General features: G+C 36.6%; 1 protein-coding gene across 1 annotated transcript; it reads left to right on the top strand.

Moving 5' to 3' along the window:
- The first annotated feature begins 7,810 nt into the window (after positions 1-7,810).
- Positions 7,811-13,606, top strand: LOC130998413 (uncharacterized). Its single transcript, XM_057923828.1, has 2 exons — positions 7,811-9,061; positions 9,140-13,606. The coding sequence occupies exons 1-2, from the start codon at positions 8,126-8,128 to the stop codon at positions 13,565-13,567; spliced, it is 5,364 nt and encodes a 1,787-aa protein (XP_057779811.1). The 5' UTR covers positions 7,811-8,125; the 3' UTR covers positions 13,568-13,606.
- Positions 13,607-21,902: the final 8,296 nt, after the last annotated feature.

Below are 21,902 nucleotides of genomic sequence, written 5' to 3'. Positions count from 1 at the left end.
AGCAAGAACCTTGCACTTAATGCCTATGTGGAACGTAGACATTATTCTAAGGATGGAATGGTTAGCAGAGAACTTTGGCCCGATTGATTGTAAGAAGAAACAGATAACTTTCCAACCACCTGGGAAGGAACAGACATGTTTTCACGACATTGATAGAAAGAAGAGAATTTCAATCATTTCGGCACTTCAGGCATCGAAATTGGTAAAGAAGAAAGGAGCACAAGCTTACCTAGTTTACTTGAATGATGAAGGAGAATCAAGTAAAAACTTTGAGGATGTAGTAGTGGTAAGGGAATATAGAGATGTATTTCCCGAGGTCTTACCAGGATTGCCACCAACAAGACAGTTGGAGTTCACTATCGACCTAGAACCTGGATCAGCACTAGTGTCGAAGGCACCCTATAGAATGGCGCCTAAGGAGCTACAAGAGCTGAAGATTCAGCTACAAGAATTGCTCGAGTTAGGTTTTATTAGACATAGTGTATCCCTGTGGGGAGCACCAGTCCTTTTTGTCAAAAAGAAGGATGGCACGTTGAGAATGTGCATAGATTATCGAGAGCTGAATAAATCGACACTCAAGAACAAATATCCTTTGCCGAGGATAGATGACTTGTTTGATCAATTACGAGGAGCGCATTTTTCTTGAAAGTTGACTTGAGATCATATTACCACCAGTTCAAATTTTGACATAATGATATACCTAAGACAGCTTTTCAAATGAGGTATGAGCACTATGAGTTCATAGTTATGCCATTCGGTTTGACGAAGGCACCAGTAGTTTTCATGGATCACATGAATTGAGTTTTCATCAATAACTGGATAAATTTGTCCTAGTTTTCATAGATGATATTCTCATCTATTCGAAGAATGAGCAGGAGCTCCAAAACATTTGAAAACGATGTTGGAAACACTAAGAGTTGAGAAGCTTTTTGCCAAATTCACCAAGTGCGAGTTTTGGTTGAACAAAGTAACTTTACTAGGACATGTTATATCATCTGAAGGAATTAAAGTTGACCCCGTCAAGGTACAAGCTGTACATGAGTGGAGATCACCAACTACGCCTAACAAGATTCTCAACTTTTTAGGCTTAGCAGGATACTATCAGAGGTTTATTGAAGGATTTTCCACGATAGCAAAACCGATGACACAATTACTTAGAAAATAAGCTAAATACAATTGGAAAGAGGAGTGTGAAAAGAGTTTTTAAGAGCTTAAAGGAAATTGACTACAGCACCAGTGCCGCTAGTCCCGAAAATGGATAAAGAGTATACCATCTACACAGATGCGTTAGAGAATGGGCTAGGATGTGTTTTGATGCAAGAAGGAAGAGTTACAGTCTATGCATAACGATAACTTAGACCCCACGAGATAAATTATCCAACGCATGATTTAGAGCTTGCAGCCGTTGTGCATGCCCTGAAAATTTGGAGACATCATCTCTACGGAGTTAGATGTGAGATTTTCACGGACCACAAAAGTTTGAAATACTTTTTCGAGCAGAAGGATATTAACATGAGGCAAATGAGATGGCTCGAATTAGTAAATGATGTTGACTGCGACATTAATTATCACCCTGGCAAGGCCAATGTAGTAGCCGATGCATTGAGCCGAAAGGTCTCGTCAAAGTTAGGATGTCTTCTCACGAGAGAGGATGAGCTTATAAAGGACTTTGACAAGATGAAGATAGAGATGATAAAACCACCAGGGACGATAGCGAGTATTGTTGCGACGATGCCTAGTTTGAGGAAAATGGTGATTGAAGCACAAGGAAAGATGAGACAATGAACAAGTTACGAGAAAGGATAAGAGCAGGAGATCTCAAGAGTTACCAAAAAAAAGCATCATACAATGCTATCTTATTTGAGGGGAGAATATGCATTCCCCGCGATGATGAACTTAAGAATACGATCATGAGTGAGACTCATGACACGCCTTACACCGCCCACCCAGGAGGCACAAAGATGTATCAGGTTGTAAAAAAAAAATAGATTTTTGTGGGACGGAATGAAATGAGACATAGCTTCGTTTGTAGAGCGATGCTTAGCTTGTCAGCAAGTGAAAGCATTACACCAACGACCATATGGGAAGTTAAAACCGTTGGAGATTCCCGAGTGGAAATGGGATCACATAGCGATGGATTTTGTGACAGCTTTACCCAAAAGTCAAAGAGGAAATACAGCAATTTGGGTGATTGTAGATCGACTAACAAAATCTGCACATTTCTTACCGATCCTAATCGCGTATGGACCAGATAAGTTAGCACAATTGTACGTTCGTGAGATTATAAGATTGCATTGAGTACCGGTGTAGATCACCTCAGAAAGAGAAAATAAATAAATTTCATCACATTTTTGGATGAGTTACAGAAAGAGTTGGGTACAAGGATGAATTTTAGCATAGCAGGCGATAGAAGATATGATAAGAACTACTATCCTTGATAGAGGAGTAAATCGGGAGAATGTGTTGCCACTAATTGAGTTTGCCTATAAGATGTGAGACAAAGTTTCGAGATAGGAGACAAAGTTTTCTTGAAGGTTTCACCCTCAAAGGGGATGAATAGATTTGGAGTTAAAAGACAGCTTAGACCCAGAGTTATAAGTCCTTACGAGACATTGCAAAAGATAGGTCCAATAGCGTATAGGTTGGCTTTGCCACCTAGCTTTGGAAATGTGCATAACGCGTTTCACGTGTCACAATTGAGAGGATATATATTTTCGACCCAAACCATGTGGTTTACTAAGAAGAAATGATCTTAGAACCAGACTTGAGTTATGAAGAGAGACCTCAGATGATGCTAAATCATAAAATTCGGCAATTGAGTAATAAGTCGATTGCATTGGATAAGGTCCAATGGAGATATGACAGTTAGAAAGAAGTGGAAAGAGAGCTTGAGGATAAGATGTGAGAGAACTACTCGAAACATTTACAGGAGGTACAAATTTCGGGACGAAATTTATTTTAAGGGGGAGGGTATGTAATACCCGGGCTTTTGATGACGTGTTTAGTTGCTTGAGTTTGAGTAATTAGGGTATCCTTTGTTTGATTACTTGTACAGAGATGAGGAGTTATATGAAGTTTTCTTGTTTTTTTTTTAAAAGATGTTGAGATGTTCTTTTGATGATGTTTGGATGATGTGGGATTTTATATCCGTAATTGAGTTTGAGTATTTGAATAATTCGAGATAATTATTTGAATGAGAACGGTGAACTCGGAAGTGAAATCTGAGTCCGTTAAGACGTTTTTGAAATTTTTGACTTTTTGACGATGAATAGTAAAAATACTGCTATTTCGTCTGTTTGTCGACTTTCAAAATCTTACGTGCACGTCGTCGAGAAATATTCTTAGTTTTTCGATACGAGTCCAATAATGAAAGTTTTTATTTTTGGACGACGAGTGAATAGTAAATCGGGATTTCTCGATAAACGAACCGAGCTCGTTTATCAGAATTTCGAGAACGGGCATGCGTTTTCTATATTTATATAGAATTACGAGTGTAATGAAAGTGAGTAGGAGTTGAGAGGGCGAGTAACGAAGAGTATGGGTAGTTAGTCGTTAAGACGAGACGAGACGAGACGAAACGAGATATTTAACGACTAAATATCTAACCTACCCTACCCCTAACCACCCCCCAACCGCCCAAACCCCTTTCCCCTCACTTACTTACGGCTGTTAGCAGCCAACACCCCTCACTTTTAATTTTTAATTATCTCACACACACTAAACACACACACAACTCACGCATATCTCCATTGTTGAGGAGTTGGAGCTTTTGAGCTCCGTTTTGAGCAAGAAGACGAGCCCCGATCATCTTTTCGAACACGTATCTAAGTAGGTAAGATCTCTACCTACGTTTTGATGGTTTTCTTTTCGATTTTCGTCGACGTCGAAAAACGTCGATTCTCGACTTTATTTTGAAACGACGTCGGATCGTCGTGAAATTTTAGTATGTTGTTCTTGGGTAGATGTTGAGCATGTTTAATGAAGGGAGTAAGAACGGAACGAACCGTAGCTATGAAACCCATGAGGGCAGCCCCGTTTTTCACATATTAGCTTGTCTTTCGATTTTTGTTTGATCGTTTTGACTTGATATTTGTGCTTAAGGGTATGCTAGAATCGATATATATTAAATTCATATTTTTCCAAGCACGAAAATTGTATAAGTTTTTAGAGTATGATTATTTAAATTTGTGAAGTTTGGGACGTTGCATAATGAATATTATTGCGTATATGTGTTCTACGATATCACATGAGCATGCTAATTGATTTACAATTTATGGATGATAATTGTTGAACGAAATTAAAACTGGAATTCTGTAAAAATTTTACAGCAGTTTCAAGCTTATGTTTCGATGAGTTTTCATTGATTGATGGCTCTGAAATTTTAGTATGTTTATCTATGATATGTGTATTTCGTCGCTGCAAAATTTCATGTCTTTTGGATGATGTTTGGTATTTTAAAGATATTTTGAAAAAATCCTTGACAGAATCTGTCAACTGTTGGTAGACTTCACAAAAACGTTTATATCTATTAATCCATGAAGGATTTTGCATCACCGTTTTTTTTAAACGAAACTAGACGTCAATACTTTTCTAAAAACATAATATTTCGATTTTTATGACCTCTGAAACAGAGCAGTTTATTATTTCAAAAATGCCCTGTTCTGCTGTCATATTTTTCCAACAGTAAAAGTGTATGAGTTTCATTGTTTATTTGGCAGATCATATGAACGTTTTCTCTTGTGAAATTTTAACCAAATCTTCAAGGATACCTTTAGTTTTGGCTTATTAAATTTGATGGAATTTTATTAAGGTTTGCCTTGGTTTCTAATGGCCTAAACAAAATTGGCAGAAACTGTCAATCTTTGACAGCCTGCACTAAAAGAGCAATATCTCCAAAAACCTTTAACCTTTTTGGTTAACTACCATTTTTAGAGTGAACTACACTTCATGGAGTTTTTGAGATCAATTGGTATGAGAGTTTATGATGATTGAGTTGGTTGTTATGAATTTTTAAAGATGACACAAAAACAGCAAAACTTTCTAGAAAATAACTTGATTATATTTGTTTTGATGGATGATACGATATGACTAAATGGTGTGAGTTGTGAGAGTTATGATTAACGCACATAAATGTTGGTATCTGACACTCGAACAATTGGTGTCGAGTATAAATGATAGTTTACTGATAAAGAGTTTTGATGATTTTGAATTGTTTGGTTTGCGTTGAAAAGATGTCAAGATGTTAAGTTTTGAGTCGAGAGACGAGTTCACGTAGTGAGATTCACGCGTTGAAATCTCGTGGCTGACATTATATATGAATAGGTCATGTCGAAATTTTTAGTGAAATTAGAATTTGAGCATAGTCGATTCTTGTTGACCCGTGACTCAAATACATGCCTAATGGAAAGTTTAACTTTCTAATTGGTTAATTAGACGAGATGAGAGCGAATAGATCTGCTAAGAAAGTGGACTTTTCGATGTGTTAAATATTTCTTTTAATTGAAGCGCTGCTAATTATAACATAAGGATGTTATAATTAATGAGTAATGACGAGAGATAATAATTGTTATATTGATTAACAATCAAGAGAGATGAACATTAGAGATACTAATGTTTCATAAAAGAAATTAGATTATTAATCGAGGTTTCTTTTATAACTTCTCACCAATTCTTCATAACGATGAAGGTCCTTTTGGGAAGTAACGACTTGAGGGAGAGAGTGACGTTACTCATTGATACAGAGACACAACGAGGTGGGCATTACTTTTACTATACGTATATAGAGATCCCCTGCGTGTCGTAGGCCTCTTATACGAATGAATGCATGAGATGATTTAACTGTTAATTTCAGTTTTATATATATCTATCAAACGAGTTTAATGCTACCTTTGAACAAGTTATTTCGTTACAAATCTTTGAACTGGAAAATATTACAACTGTTGTCTTGCCATAAAATGTTTAAATTTTAGTATGATATCTATCTGCTTTGGCTTTGCCAATGATGCAATCGAATTCGGGTCCTGAGCAGTTGATAGCTATCCTGCCAGGGCTAGTGTACACCAGTGACCGTGAGTCATCTAGCGGGTTGGCCGGTCAAGTGACCGTGAGAGGTGGCCACCTCTCCGGCACACAGTTTCAGATATGATAGATTACAAAAGAACTTAGTCTGATCAGACGAACTTTAAGAATCACAAATGAACTTAGTAAGCTTGGGCCTTTTTAGCGAAAAACTCCCTTGCTGTACTGTTTATGATGGCATGACAATTTACAGTTTTGAAGCATGTATTTTTATACCTAGGCATACGTGCCCACTGAGTGCTTTTGTACTCAGCCCTGCATATGTTTTCTAAATGTGCAGGTTGAGCTGATGTGATGATGGTGCTGCAATGAACGGAGTCTCCAGGGTTGTTAATAAATAGTTAACCTGTCTAGAATATGTCTTCATACATATGTCTAGCTACTTTCCGCTGCAAGATGTTGTTGATGTTATAGTATGTTATGTCATACTTTGAGTCTTAAGAGAATGGTTTCATATGATGTATAACTTGATTAATGATATTAATTAAGTTTTATGTTGTCTTTCATAGACTGTTCAAAAGAGTATTAATGAGTAAATACGACGATTTTTCTTAGGTTGAGTAAGATTTACGGTTTCAAATGATGCCCCTTTCTTTCCCTTATTCTTTAACCCCATCCCTAGTCGTAGATCACTCGGCTTAACTATCCTTAGTTAAGGCGGGCTGTGACAAGAATAGAACCTGAATTGCTGTTTGAATTGCAACTATTGAAGACAAATTTTGTCTAGAAGAGGGGCGGGTGAATTTTGAATTATGGGCTGCCATGTTTGACTAAAATGAATCAATGAAGGCTGCCATATTTTGATGGTATTTTGTGGACTTTCATGCGCCACTTTTGGTTACTTTATTTTGTTAGTTTGGTCCCAGCGCCAACTTTAGTTATGTTTAGATTAGTTTTTCTTATTAGTTTAGGTGTTTAGTTTTGTTTAATTAGTTAAGGCCCACGCCATTTTAGTCTTATTAGGTTTACTTTCTTAGCTATATATATATTAGGAGTGAGTTTGTTTTTCATATCAGACATGACATATCATAATTCACTCCAATCTTGAGAGAGCAGATTGGACGCAAGTTTTGGAGCAATTCAAGTTCTTTTTATTTTCTTTCATCATCCCTTGCAATTTATTTATTTATTTCTTGTGTTATTTAATTATGTTTTCTAGCTAAATTCGTTTATTCCGGCAACGATTAAGGAAGCACTAGCGAAATTATTCTGTGAGATCGAATTGTTCTTATACTTTATTTTATGCTTGCATCTGCGATTCTCCATGTTTAATGATATTAATTGTTTTAATCCATTAGATAGTTGCAAATATTTATTGGATTAGAATTAATTATATAGCCAATTGAACCGGCCATCCGTAATTGTGGTTTAGGTTTGATTAGTGGTAAATTGACACATCAGGGTCAAGGGAAAAGCAGTCTTAATTCAATAATCCTGCGTCAGAGTTTATTGGTTTTGAATCGGGTTTCTCTAGATATTAATGCTGTCGGCTCATTAAACCTATAGAGCGTCTCTTACGGTTGTCAGTCGATTAGGATAGTAATTAGTGAAGCGTCTTCCTGGTTACCGAATAATTAAGGAGAAATAAGATCACGTCAGAAGCGTCTTCAGTGGTTATAACTGGTTTGTTTGCATGATTTAAAGTTATTTTTGCATCCATGATCGGAATAATTGAGCTAGGGTGGACTTAATTGATTGCTGGAATTTTTTTATTAATTGTTGGAATTTTTATTCATCTTTTGGTTAATTAGAAAAATTGGTTTATTCGGATTTTATTTATTTAATTTTAAGTTAAGTAATTTCCATATTTTCTTCTCAAAATTTCGTGGGTTACTTGCAGGCTTTAATTAGAGAAATTCTCGCCAGTCCCTTGGGAGACGATCTTGCTTACTGCTGTCTGCGCAGTGTGGGCATACCGGCTGACTGCCGGATATTTTTGGTGTAAAACGACGCACCAAATTTTGGCGCCGTTGCCGGGGATTGGTTTTAAGCAGGATTTTACTGATTTCAGTCTGTCTTTTATTTTTAGTTATTTTATTTTTAGTTTATGCCCCGTTCTTCTCGTACAGGCGTATTAGTTTTTGATCCAGAAATCGAGAAGACCGCACGAAAGTTGAAGAAGCAAGCTAAGGAGTGGAAAAAGAGATCCAATTCTGCTCCACCGAGTCTTGAGGATCAAAAAGAAATTGAAGATCCAATGGGTGACCGTAATAATAGGGATGAGGAGAACGATAGAGAGATCGTTGATCCTCGACAGGAACCACCTCAACTGATCAGAGAGTTAGGCCGTCATAGAAGCAATCGCCCTTTGTGCATTGTCCTTCCTGCCATTAATGGCAACGCTGAAATACGGCCTGGTTTCATTCAAGTGCTACCCAAATTCGGTGATTTACCTGGAGAGAGTGCACACAAGCATCTGGCTGAATTTGATCTAGTTTGCTCAACTCTACGCCCTCATGGTTTTACTGAAAATAATTTGAGGCTATTGACTTTTTCTCATACTTTGCAGGGTAGAGCGAGAGATTGGCTTTTTGATCTTCCTCCTGGTTCGATTAGAACTTGGGGAGATTTAGAAGAACAATTCTTGCGAAAATTCTTTCCTGAGTCCAGAGCTGCAAATTTGAGAATGGCCATTAGCAGCATTAAACAGAAGAAGGCGGAGAGTTTAGCCGATTATTGGGAGAGATTCCAACAGCTGTGTCGCAAGTGTCCTGATCATGGATTTTCTGACTACCAATTGCTTACTAACTATTTTTATCGTGGTATGTCTTCTTTTGATAGGAAAATTGTTGACGCTGCTTGTGGTGGAAGCTTGACCAATAAAACTTTGGACGAAGCAAAGCAACTCATCGTTGACATGGTTTCAAATGGCCAACAATATGAGGATGAGGATGATGATCGTTATAGGCCAGTGCAGAAAGTAGAAGATTCCAACATGAACGAGAGAATTGATGCTCTCACCTCTTTAGTTAGAGGACTTGCTGTCTCTAAAACTCAACACGTTCAATGTGGAATTTGCTTTGAAAATAATCATCCTACTGATGCATGTCCATCTCTGCAGGATAATAATACTGAGCAAGCGTGCATGGGATCCGCTGATGAGCAAGAGATGAACGCACAAAGGCAAAGGCGAAACGACCCTTTTTCCAACACCTACAATCCAGGGTGGAGAAATCACCCAAATTTTAGGTGGAGACAGCAGGAACCAGGGATGTACGCGCCGAATCCGCCGCAGGCTGGACAGTATGCCCATACCGCACGTCCTGCACCGAGTTCTGCACCCAATATGAACGATATCATGAAGAGCCTCGCCCAGAGCAGTGAAATTGTGAAGAATTTGGTGCAAAGTCAGCAGGCGTTCCAGCATGAAACTCAGGCAGCGTTGAGTAATATGGGCACACAAATCACGCAGTTAGCCACTCAGGTGAACAAGCTGCAGGCGAATCAAGGCCGACTTCCTTCTGTCACGGAGATGAATCCCAAGGAAAATGCAAGTGCAGTAACTACAAGAAGTGGGAGAATTCTAGCTGAGCCACAACCTAAGCAGCAGAACAAAGATAAGCCCGATGAAGCCAAGGACGATGCAATTAGTGAGAAGTCACCAGAATCCACCGAGCCTATCTCTTCTAAGGTAAGTGGAAAACCTAAGGTTTCAATTCCTCAATCACTGATTGCACCACCTTTTCCTTCTAGGTTGGCTCAGAACAAGAGAATTGAAGAAGAGAAGGATATTCTGGAAATCTTCAAGAAGGTAGAAATAAACTTGCCTTTGCTTGATGCAATTAAGCAAGTTCCCAGGTACGCAAAGTTTTTAAAAGAGTTATGCTCTAAGAAAATGAAGTTTGGGAATGATGTGAGAATTCGAGTGAGTGAGAATGTTTCTGCTGTTCTGCAAAGAAAATTGCCCCAAAAGTGTCGAGATCCTGGTATGTTCACTATTCCATGCATTATAGGTAATAAGACTGTTGAGAGAGCCATGCTAGATTTAGGAGCATCCATAAATGTCATGCCTTATTCTGTGTATAAGGATTTGCAATTAGGACCTTTGAAAGACACTCGTGTTATCATTCAGTTAGCTGATAGGTCTACTGCATATCCCGAAGGTGTTGTTGAGGATGTCCTTGTCAAGGTCAATGATTTGATTTTTCCTGTGGATTTTTATATTGTTGATATGGATGATTCTGCTAAGCAATCCTTGATTCTTTTAGGGAGACCATTCATGAAAACTGCTAAAGCAAAAATTGATGTGGATAGTGGAATGCTTAGCCTTGAATTTGATGGAGATGTTGTCACATTTAATATTTTTGAGGCTATGAAGCATGTTGAGGATCCTGAATCTGTGTTCATGATTGATGTTATTGACCATTTGGTTGAGGAATTTGTTGAGAATTTCAGGGAGGATGAGCTTGAGCATGTTATTTTCAGTTCCCTAACTGAAGAGAACTCCAAAACTGAGGAGAATGAAGCCATTAGAGAGATTATCATGCAGCTGTACTCAACGGAGGAAATTCCAGTTCGGCACCTGTCGAGCAGGATGCCCATACCGACCAACACAGAACCGATTTTGCCCTCTGTTGTGAAGCCACCGAAGCTGGACTTGAAGGTACTGCCCCAGCATCTGAAATATGTGTTTTTAGGAGAGGATGACACGCTGCCAGTGATCATCAACAATGAACTCAGTGCAGAACAAGATGTAAGGTTGGCAAGTCTTCTTAAGATGCATAAATCTGCCATTGGATGGACTATAGCCGATATCAAAGGTATTAGTCCCTCTACTTGCATGCATAGAATCTTACTTGAGCCTAATAGTAAGCCGTCTAGGGATCCTCAAAGAAAATTGAACCCTGTCATGAAAGAAGTTGTGCTTAAAGAAATTCTTAAATTGCTTGATCTAGGGATTATTTATCCGATTTCTGATAGTACATGGGTCAGTCCTGTTCATGTGGTTCCTAAGAAGTCTGGTTTTCAATTGGTTAAGAATGAGAAGAATGAGTTGATTCCCATGAGGTTGCAAACTGGTTGGCGTATGTGCATTGATTTTAGGAAGTTGAATAATGCTACTAGGAAAGATCATTTTCCATTACCTTTCATTGATGAGATGCTTGAGCGATTGGCTGGTAAGGAATTCTTTTGTTTTCTTGATGGCTACTCTGGATATTTTCAAATTTTTGTAGCTCAGGAAGATCAAGAGAAAACCACTTTTACTTGTCCTTTTGGCACTTTTGCATGGCGTCGTATGCCGTTTGGATTATGTAATGCTCCTGGTACTTTTCAGCGTTGTATGATGAGCCTATTTTCTGACATGATTGAGAGTTGCATAGAAATTTTCATGGATGATTTTACTGTGCATGGAGACTCTTTTGACCATTGTTTGACTAATCTTGAACAAGTTTTGCAGAGATGTGTCGACACTAATTTGGTGTTGAACTTTGAGAAATGTCATTTCATGGTGAGAGAGGGGATTGTTCTTGGGCATGTGATTTCTGCAAGAGGAGTAGAAGTTGATAAGGCGAAAATTGATTTGATTGTTAAGTTACCTTATCCTTCTAATGTGAAAGAGATTCGTGCTTTCTTAGGCCATGCAGGTTTTTATAGGCGCTTCATCAAGGACTTCGCAAAGACTGCTCAACCTCTCACTAGGTTGCTTCATCAAGATGTGTCTTTTGTGTTCGATGACAAGTGCAAGGAGGCCTTTGATTTGTTGAAAAGTAGACTCACTTCTGCCCCCATCATTCAGCCACCAATTTGGGGAGAGCCTTTTGAAATCATGTGCGATGCAAGCGACTACGCCGTTGGAGCAGTGCTAGGGCAGAAAGTTGGGAAAGAGAGCCATGTGATTTACTATGCTTCCAAAACTCTCAACACGGCTCAATGCAATTACACAACCACGGAGAAGGAGCTTTTAGCCATCGTTTTTGCTTGTGAAAAATTTAGATCTTATTTGATTGGCTCTAAAGTTGTTGTTTATTCTGACCATGCAGCTCTTAAGTATTTGCTCTCTAAAAAAGAATCTAAGCCTCGCTTGATCCGTTGGATTCTTCTTTTGCAGGAATTTGACTTGGAGATTAAAGATAAAAAGGGAGCCGAGAACTTGGTAGCTGACCATTTGAGCAGATTGCAGACTGTGTCGGACGGTATGCCCATACCAGACGATTTTCCAGACGAACAACTGCTGCACATCGACGGTAACACTCCTTGGTATGCTGATTTGGTTAATTTTCTAACTGCTGGAGTTTTTCCTAAGGGAATGGAGACAGCCCGTAAGAATAAGTTGAGGAGCCAAGCAAAATACTTCATATGGGATGATCCTTATTTGTGGAAGACCTGTGCGGATCAAGTGATACGACGTTGCATCCCTGATGAGGAGATTCATTCCATTTTGAATTTTTGCCATGCTCATGCTTGTGGAGGTCATTTTGGTCCCAAACGAACAGCACGTAAGATTCTTGATTGTGGTTTTTATTGGGAAACTATTTTTAAGGATTCTTACTATTTCTGCAAAAATTGTGACAAGTGCCAAAGAACAGGTAATATCTCTTCTCGCAATGAAATGCCTCAAGTCCCTATTTTGGTTTGTGAAATCTTTGACGTTTGGGGAATGGATTTTATGGGGCCGTTTCCTAGTTCTTTTGGAAATTCTTATATTCTTTTGGCTGTTGATTATGTTTCGAAGTGGGTGGAAGTGAAGGCCACCCGCACTAATGACTCTAAAGTTGTTGCAGGGTTCCTTAAGGTTAATATTTTTAACAGATTTGGAGTGCCCCGTGCCATCATTAGCGATCAAGGAACTCATTTTTGCAACCGCACTTTGGAAGCACTTTTCAAGAAATATGGAGTCCATCATCGAGTTGCCACGGCCTATCATCCACAATCCAACGGTCAGGCTGAAGTTTCTAATCGAGAAATCAAGAGCATCCTTGAGAAAACAGTCAACCCGAGACGAAAGGATTGGAGTTTGAGACTGGACGATGCGGTATGGGCATACCGCACTGCATTCAAGTCACCGATTGGTATGTCTCCGTACAGGCTGATTTTTGGGAAGCAATGTCATTTACCTGTTGAGATGGAACATAAAGCTTTTTGGGCCGTGAAGGAATTCTGTTTAGATGAGAAAGTTGTTGGCAAAGAGCGGAAATTTCAACTGCAAGAATTAGAGGAGATTCGATTGGAAGCGTATGATCATGCAAGTCGTTACAAGGAACGAACCAAATTTCTACATGACAAATACATTCGAAGGAAATCATTTGAAGTTGGGCAGAAGGTTCTCTTGTTTAACGCACGCTTAAGGATTATGCCAGGAAAATTGAAATCTCGTTGGTTGGGCCCGTTTGAAATTGTTAGTGTGAGTCCTCATGGAGCTGTGGAAATCCAAAGCCTCGAAACACGAAAGTGTTTTAAGGTTAATGGACAATTACTCAAGCCATACTATGCTGGAGTCGAGATGGAGTCGTTCAATGCGCTCAGCCTGACGTCTCCAACCATTGTCTAAGGATTTTGAACTTCTTTTCTGTCCAGCCAAGGACGTTAAATAAAGGCGCTAATCGGGAGGCAACCCGATTTTTCTTTCCCTTGTTTTTTTTTGTTTATTTTCGTTTTTCTTTATTTAAAAAAAAAAAAAAACTTGGGGTGTGTTTTGGTCAATTTCGCAGGTTTGGGGGCCAAGGTGCAAATTCTGGAACTAGGGTTTTTGACTAAAGTCAAAATTCCCTCAATTTGGTTTCCCCCAACACCACCCCGCTCCACCGGAGTCGCTCCACCACAGCAGTGCCAAACACCAGCCACCGGAAACCGCAATTCTGCCACATCTCCTTCATCTCCGGTGGCCCATTCTTCATCGCCGGAAGCTTTAGCACCCTCCTCCACCTTCTTGATTACCGTTCAGGGAAGTTTCTCTCTTTTTTGCTTTTCATTTTTGAAGCTTCTATTTCTTTTAATTGTCTTCTGTTGTTTCTGTTTTGGTCTGTCATACTCTCACACAATGAGGACATTGTTTTGTCCAAGTGTGGGGGGGTGTCTTTGTTCTTTGTTTTGTTTGTTTTTGCCTTTTTGTTCTGTTGGTCTGTTGGTTTGGTCTTCGAGTCAGTTTCGAGTCCTTTGGCAATGTTATGATGGATGATGTGAAGAGTTGAAATTAGGATATTGGATTTGGTATGATAGGCTGTTGCTCTTGTGATGGAATTATGCATATGTTTGTAGGTGTTCTTGTATGAGAAAAACGTGCAAAATTTGATCAAAATTACTTGAAGCCTACTTAATTGTGAGGATTGAGCCTTAATGAGCACACATGAATAGCTCCAATTATTTCTTTGATGAGTGATTGATTCGAACTTCTATGCTGAATTTCTGGTTTGCCCTGTTGCCATAATCAAAACTGAGTTTGAGAATTTAATGCATGAAAATGATTAAGGCATTTAGGAATAACCATTGTTTGGCCTGAACATATTATCCGAACCTTCACTATTCCCTTAGTGAGCCATTTGTGCCTCAATTGCTCCTCTTTTGTTTGATTAAAACCTCACATATATTGAGCCTAAGCCTATTTCAGCCTGCTTTTGTCCTTTGAAAACATGTGAATGCACTAGGTTATAACGAGATGAATACTCCTATCATGTTAATGTGTTGTTGATGATTTATTGATTTATTAAGAATATATGTTGTTGAAAAAAAAAAAAAAAAAAAGAACAGAAAAAAAGTTCAAAGAAAAGAAAGGGTTTATTGTGTATACATTCATTCATGATTATGTCCTATATGTATATGTTAGAGTTGATGCATACTTTTTGAGGATTGTGGATATGTTGAGGAGCTACTCTAGAGTTTTATTGATGGAAAGTCTGGTGTGTTGCATGTTTTCAGTCATATATTGAGCCTTTTTGATCTCTTTTCCTTGTTTATCCCACCTATACGTACCCTAGCCCCATTACAACCAAAATGCAAGACCTTTTGATTTGTGCATTGGTTCCATATTTTGGTGGAGATAGTGACATAAGGGCAAACTGTGTTTGAAGGCATTAAGTTGTGAATTGTGTGAATCTTTTCTGTCCATATTTATCTTTTGAGAGAAATTGAGTGAACTTGGTGAGGCAGGATTGAATTTGCACAATTTTGACTTGAATGAAGAACATGGCATAATTTTCTGAGCAAGAGCATAGTTAGTGGTTTATGGATGATTGTATCTTGATCAAGACTTTGAGTATTATCTATCATATTGTTGCCAAAGCTTTGTTTTTGCTGTTTTGAGTCTTCTTTTGTTCCTTCCCTGTCGTTTTGTTCTTTTTGGTGCTCGAGGGCGAGCTTTGTTTAAGTGTGGGGGGATTTGATTGGGCGTATTTATACGCATTTATTTGGGGGATTTTTCTATGTTTTCCATGTTTAATTTGTATTAAATATCATCTTTAGGATATGATTATGATCTTATATGTATTTTGATGGTATTTGATAGGTTTTGGAGAAAAAGATTTGATTTTGAGAAGAATTTTGAAGCTTGAGGCTGTGGAGAATAGAACCTGAATTGCTGTTTGAATTGCAACTATTGAAGACAAATTTTGTCTAGAAGAGGGGCGGGTGAATTTTGAATTATGGGCTGCCATGTTTGACTAAAATGAATCAATGAAGGCTGCCATATTTTGATGGTATTTTGTGGACTTTCATGCGCCACTTTTGGTTACTTTATTTTGTTAGTTTGGTCCCAGCGCCAACTTTAGTTATGTTTAGATTAGTTTTTCTTATTAGTTTAGGTGTTTAGTTTTGTTTAATTAGTTAAGGCCCACGCCATTTTAGTCTTATTAGGTTTACTTTCTTAGCTATATATATATTAGGAGTGAGTTTGTTTTTCATATCAGACATGACATATCATAATTCACTCCAATCTTGAGAGAGCAGATTGGACGCAAGTTTTGGAGCAATTCAAGTTCTTTTTATTTTCTTTCATCATCCCTTGCAATTTATTTATTTATTTCTTGTGTTATTTAATTATGTTTTCTAGCTAAATTCGTTTATTCCGGCAACGATTAAGGAAGCACTAGCGAAATTATTCTGTGAGATCGAATTGTTCTTATACTTTATTTTATGCTTGCATCTGCGATTCTCCATGTTTAATGATATTAATTGTTTTAATCCATTAGATAGTTGCAAATATTTATTGGATTAGAATTAATTATATAGCCAATTGAACCGGCCATCCGTAATTGTGGTTTAGGTTTGATTAGTGGTAAATTGACACATCAGGGTCAAGGGAAAAGCAGTCTTAATTCAATAATCCTGCGTCAGAGTTTATTGGTTTTGAATCGGGTTTCTCTAGATATTAATGCTGTCGGCTCATTAAACCTATAGAGCGTCTCTTACGGTTGTCAGTCGATTAGGATAGTAATTAGTGAAGCGTCTTCCTGGTTACCGAATAATTAAGGAGAAATAAGATCACGTCAGAAGCGTCTTCGGTGGTTATAACTGGTTTGTTTGCATGATTTAAAGTTATTTTTGCATCCATGATCGGAATAATTGAGCTAGGGTGGACTTAATTGATTGCTGGAATTTTTTTATTAATTGTTGGAATTTTTATTCATCTTTTGGTTAATTAGAAAAATTGGTTTATTCGGATTTTATTTATTTAATTTTAAGTTAAGTAATTTCCATATTTTCTTCTCAAAATTTCGTGGGTTACTTGCAGGCTTTAATTAGAGAAATTCTCGCCAGTCCCTTGGGAGACGATCTTGCTTACTGCTGTCTGCGCAGTGTGGGCATACCGGCTGACTGCCGGATATTTTTGGTGTAAAACGACGCACCAAATAGAAAATGAGATTTCATCCGTCCACGATAAATGTGGTCTTTTTACTATTTTCGTCCGTCTACAATAAGTGTGGTCTTTCTATTTTATGACATATACCCTTATACTTTCAATCACATACAATATTTACAAAAAACTCACTTCACAAACCATTTAGTTATTAGCTAACAAATCAATTTGGTGGAATCCTTTCTACACTTTATACACATCTCACAATATTTTCTTAAAACTCGTGCCAACCCATCCACACCACCACACTTATTTTGGACCGGGGGAGAGGGGGGGGGGGTACTTTCTTAACAGCAATTGATATTAAAAATAAATGATACATTGTATAAAAATAAATTACATTACAAATTATACTTTTAATGCATGAAAATAACACTTTTAATAATAATAATAAATGATACCTTATCGGATGGGCTAGGGTCGTGGGCGAGCGCAAGTTGATCTGGACATGTGAAATTAAAGAAATCACACTAGAAAATATTTAATCATATATTTTATCAATCATAAAAGGCAAACATCCTTAAAAATATAATTTTACAATAAGATGATTAATAGATTTTGGTGCCTCTTATGTACAAATGACAATCTAGGTTGAAACTCGTAGGTTGGCCCGAATAGATCGACAATTCTGTAAGATTAGGGTTGTAAATTTGTAACTCGAAAAAATTACAACTCGAATAGCCCATAATCAAATAGCCCGCGATCCTATAGTGTTGGCCGGAAAATAACCCTAATCTAATAGGGCAGGCCCGGAAATGAATGAGTTGACTCGATCAATTGAATTTTTGTCATTGGTTGGTTTTCAAACTATGTTACTAAACTTTTTGAAAGTTAGGAAAAATAAAAAATAAATCCAGATATTTGGAAATGTATTTAATTCAATATTAAAAAGTTATATTCATTATTTCATACTCTATTTTTATTTTAACGCTTAAAATAAAATATTTAGATGTAAAAATTTAAAAATAATAATTATTTAGGAAAAATATACGTATTCTTATCTCTCTAAAAATTATCGATTAATTATTATGTAAGTCGGTGTTAAAATAATACTCATTTATTGTGAATATTCGTTTGTTATAATTTTAAAATTATTAAGATAAATATATATTATATATATATATATATATAATTTATTAAGCCCAAAAAATTTCAAACTCAAAAAAATTACAACTCAAATTATCCATAATAGAATAATCCAACGACCTAATAAAGCTGACCTAAATCCAAACAAATTATCTACTGCACGACCATTTTTTGTGGAAAAGATTGTGCCACCATATGAAAACATGTACTAATAATATAAAACAAAGTAATAAGAAACAAAAACATGAGATTCTTAGATTCATTCTTCATTTCTCCCAACATATTTTTTCAATATGCACTAAAGTAATAAAAATACCAAGAATAGTGCTCATCGACCCCATAATATATACTCCATTTTTTTCTTTAGTGAGATTTCTTCATTCCCCGAGTTGTTCTTTCCTTTTTTCTTTTCTTTTTTTCTTTTTCACTGCAAATTGTTGTTCCCCGAGGCTTTAATTTTTTCTATTTTCTTCGCATAAAACACACGAACACATTCTCTTCTTCTTTTTCCTGTTTGGCATCACTGATCAATCTTTATTTCTATCTTCATCAAAAAACAAGATTTATCTCAAATTGCTTTATCAGTTTAGTTGTTTTCCGCGTGATTCCGATTTGCCAACTCAATTGAAAATTGACCAAGAGTTATTTTAGTTTTTTTTTTCTTCTAAATATTTGGTAATTAATTGCCGAAGTTGACAGGCTAGTTATTTTCAAAAAAAGAAAACATTAATATGTTGTGATTGGACTTGTATATTTATAGCATACTACCTTCGTTCACAAAAAATAATCATAGTAAGGGATGATACGAATTTTAATAAAAATAATTATTATATTGTGAGTGGAAAAATGATCTTACTTAAAAAGTAGTGTTTATATATAATGATAATTAATTATTTTGTGAGTAAAAAATAGGATTCACCATGGAATAGATAGTTTCCAAAATGGAAAGAGACTAATTTTTATGAACATCCTAAAATGATAAAAATAAACTATTTTTTTTGTGGACGAATAGAGTATTATTTAAGATTAATTTTAAAATTAATATTTTAATGAATTAAATGCTTTTTATTCAAGATAGAAGGGGATAATGTTAGTAAAGAACTGGAATATGTATACACGTGTATATATATAAAGAGGGTCGGGGTTAGGCTACAAATCCCTATTGAAATACAAATTACGAACCTCTGAATTTCTTTCAATTTTATATATATTCTATCCGTTCACCAATTCGTGTTTTAATTTGTCATTTTGATCTGTCCATCAATTCGTGTCATACTTATTTTTAGTAATTATTTTCTTAACAAATAAATTATTTTTTCTTAAAAAAGTCGTGTCATTTTCTCCACTCAACAAATAAATAATAATTCCCTCTGTCTCAAACGAAATGTCCTATTTCTTTTCGGCATGGAGATTAAGAAATGTGTATAAAGTAGATAAAGTGGGTTGATGGAAATTATTTAAATATTAAGTATAGAGAGAGAGTGTATTGCCAAAAAAAGGAAACAAGACATTTCGTTTGGGAAAGCTCAAAAAGGAAAACATGACATTTCGTTTGGGACGGAGGGAGTACATTTTTTCTTAAAATCTATGCCCCCTTCTCCTAGAACACGAATTGATGGATGAAGGGAGTATAATACATCTGAATTCGCTACATAAATGTCTGAATTTTGAAATTAAATTTTTTGCTCCCTATATCGAACCAAAATTTTTGAATTCATCTAACAAAGTGATAAATTAATCGTAAATCTTGATGATCTAAATCTTGTAAACAGTTTCAAATTTATATTTTAAATTTTTCCATCTCTCTATATATATAATATGGAACATATGTTCATGTCCCATGCTTATTCTTTAACGTGGAATGGAGGTTCTTAAAATGTTGGTATTTAAGAGGCATTGTTATATGGCCTGTAGTATACCCGACATGCTTTTCATTTAGTTAATTTTTTAACTTAATCTCTCCTCTCTTATATTATTATAGTAATGCTTCTAAAAGTAGACTAATTAAGAAGGAGCAAGTAAGGACATAATGCAAATATTGAGAACCCAACTTTCAGTCCATAAGATTTCAATTAATTTAAAATTATTTAAACAGATACACATCAAACAAATTAACTCATTATCAGCTAGTTCAGGACACAATACTTTAAAAAGCATTGTTCCATCAATAAGTTATGATCAACAAATCAAACCCAAATATCGAAACAACTTTTAAATTCGAAAAACATTTTATACTCACACTTCCTCAATTAAGTTTGTGGAACAGTAACACGACAAATTCAAAAATCAAAGCAACTTGTGGATTTGATGCCTAAACTTACTTCACAATATATTCGGTGAGATCATATATCATTTCGAGGGAATAAAGATTTAAAGAACCGACAAGGATTCTGTTTAACTTTCTTACTCGTATTCTATGGTGGAAAATAAAGGTAGGATGAGAGGTAATAGATATTTGTCCAAATACGTTGCTATATTATTTAGATATAGATTCGCGAGAGTGATGCAACAATTTAATCACCACAAATAGCTCAGAAATAATACACAATAAATTTCTAGTACTTTATTGAAATACATGCAGGCACAGTGACTTTTTTATTGATATATATTAGTAATTTTTTAAGGGTAAATATCAGTTTTTGGCACATTGTTTGAGCGTTTTTTAAAAAATATTTCACCCTAAGTATAATTATAAAATAATAATCATCGTTTCATTTTTTTTTATTTATGGCCCGTAAAAATATTCCGACTATTAATAAATGATGTGTTACGGCCAAATGCCATGTCAGTAGTACACGCGAAATTAAAAAATAAAACAAAAATACTTATAGAATACACGCCATTTAAAAGACAACGGTTCATCTTTAATCTTTTAAAATTGCGTCCTTCTTCCCCATGCGTATTTTTCCATCTGAATCAACCCCTATGTCGATCAACACATTAGCCCGACTCCTCCTCCGCCGCTTCCCTCTCCACCGTCGATTCCTCCCTCCCCCGCCATCTCCTCTGTTGGTTCTTCCACCCCCCGGGCCACTACAAGAAAACGCGGCTCTAACGACTGAATTTTCGATCGTTAAACTCGAAAATTCGATCGTTACAGACTTAATGACCGAAAACTGTGGTCGCCGTTTTGTTCGTCGTGCGGCCTACAACGACCGTTTTATTTCGGTCGTTGAATTTTAACGACCGAAATTTATTTATAACGACCGTTTATTCGGTCTTTAAAACCGTAGCCAAGCTTTCCGTGACGACTAATTTCTGGATGCAACGACCGAATTTCGGTCTTTAAACAACGAGCGGGAGGAAACGGTCGTTAAAGATCTCAGAAGTTCAACGACCGTTATATAACGGTCGTTGATCTTCTGAGATCTTTAACAACCATTTTTCCCCCGGTCGTTGTTTAAAGACCGAAATTCGATCGTTAATTCTATAATTTCGGTTGTTAGTGGTCGTTTTTTCTGTTTTTTGCCGTTATTTCGTAACGACCGTTTTCCAATTATCGACCGGAATTTCGATCATTTTTTAAGTACTATTTTTTTGTTTTGAATTTATATTCCTATTTTCAATTATGTAGCAGCAGCGGTCGCGTCGGATGGAGAGGAGCAACAGCGGCGGCGTCGGTGGAGGTGGGCGTTCGTTGGACGGAGGCGACGGTGTCGGGAACGGCGACTATCTCGTCGGTAATGGCGAAATCGGCGGCGGGAGGCGAAGAATCGGAGGAGGAAAGGTGGAGAAGAAAATGGGGAAAAAATTAGAAAACCTAAGTTAAATCGGCAACTTCAACGACCGAATCTTAATATAACGACCGTTTTTTGGTCGTTAAAAATTTTAATTATAATATTTAAAATTTTGGTTTACAACGACCGAAACACGGTCGTTAAAAATAATTATTAATTTTTTTTTTAATTCTAATATAAAGACCGAATTTCGGTCGTAAATATTAAATAAT

Source organism: Salvia miltiorrhiza, chromosome 8 (genome assembly GCF_028751815.1).
Source record: "Salvia miltiorrhiza cultivar Shanhuang (shh) chromosome 8, IMPLAD_Smil_shh, whole genome shotgun sequence".
NCBI classification, from domain to species: Eukaryota; Viridiplantae; Streptophyta; class Magnoliopsida; order Lamiales; family Lamiaceae; genus Salvia; species Salvia miltiorrhiza.
Note: the sequence above shows the minus strand (reverse complement) of the source record. Positions and strands in the feature narration are given on the sequence as shown.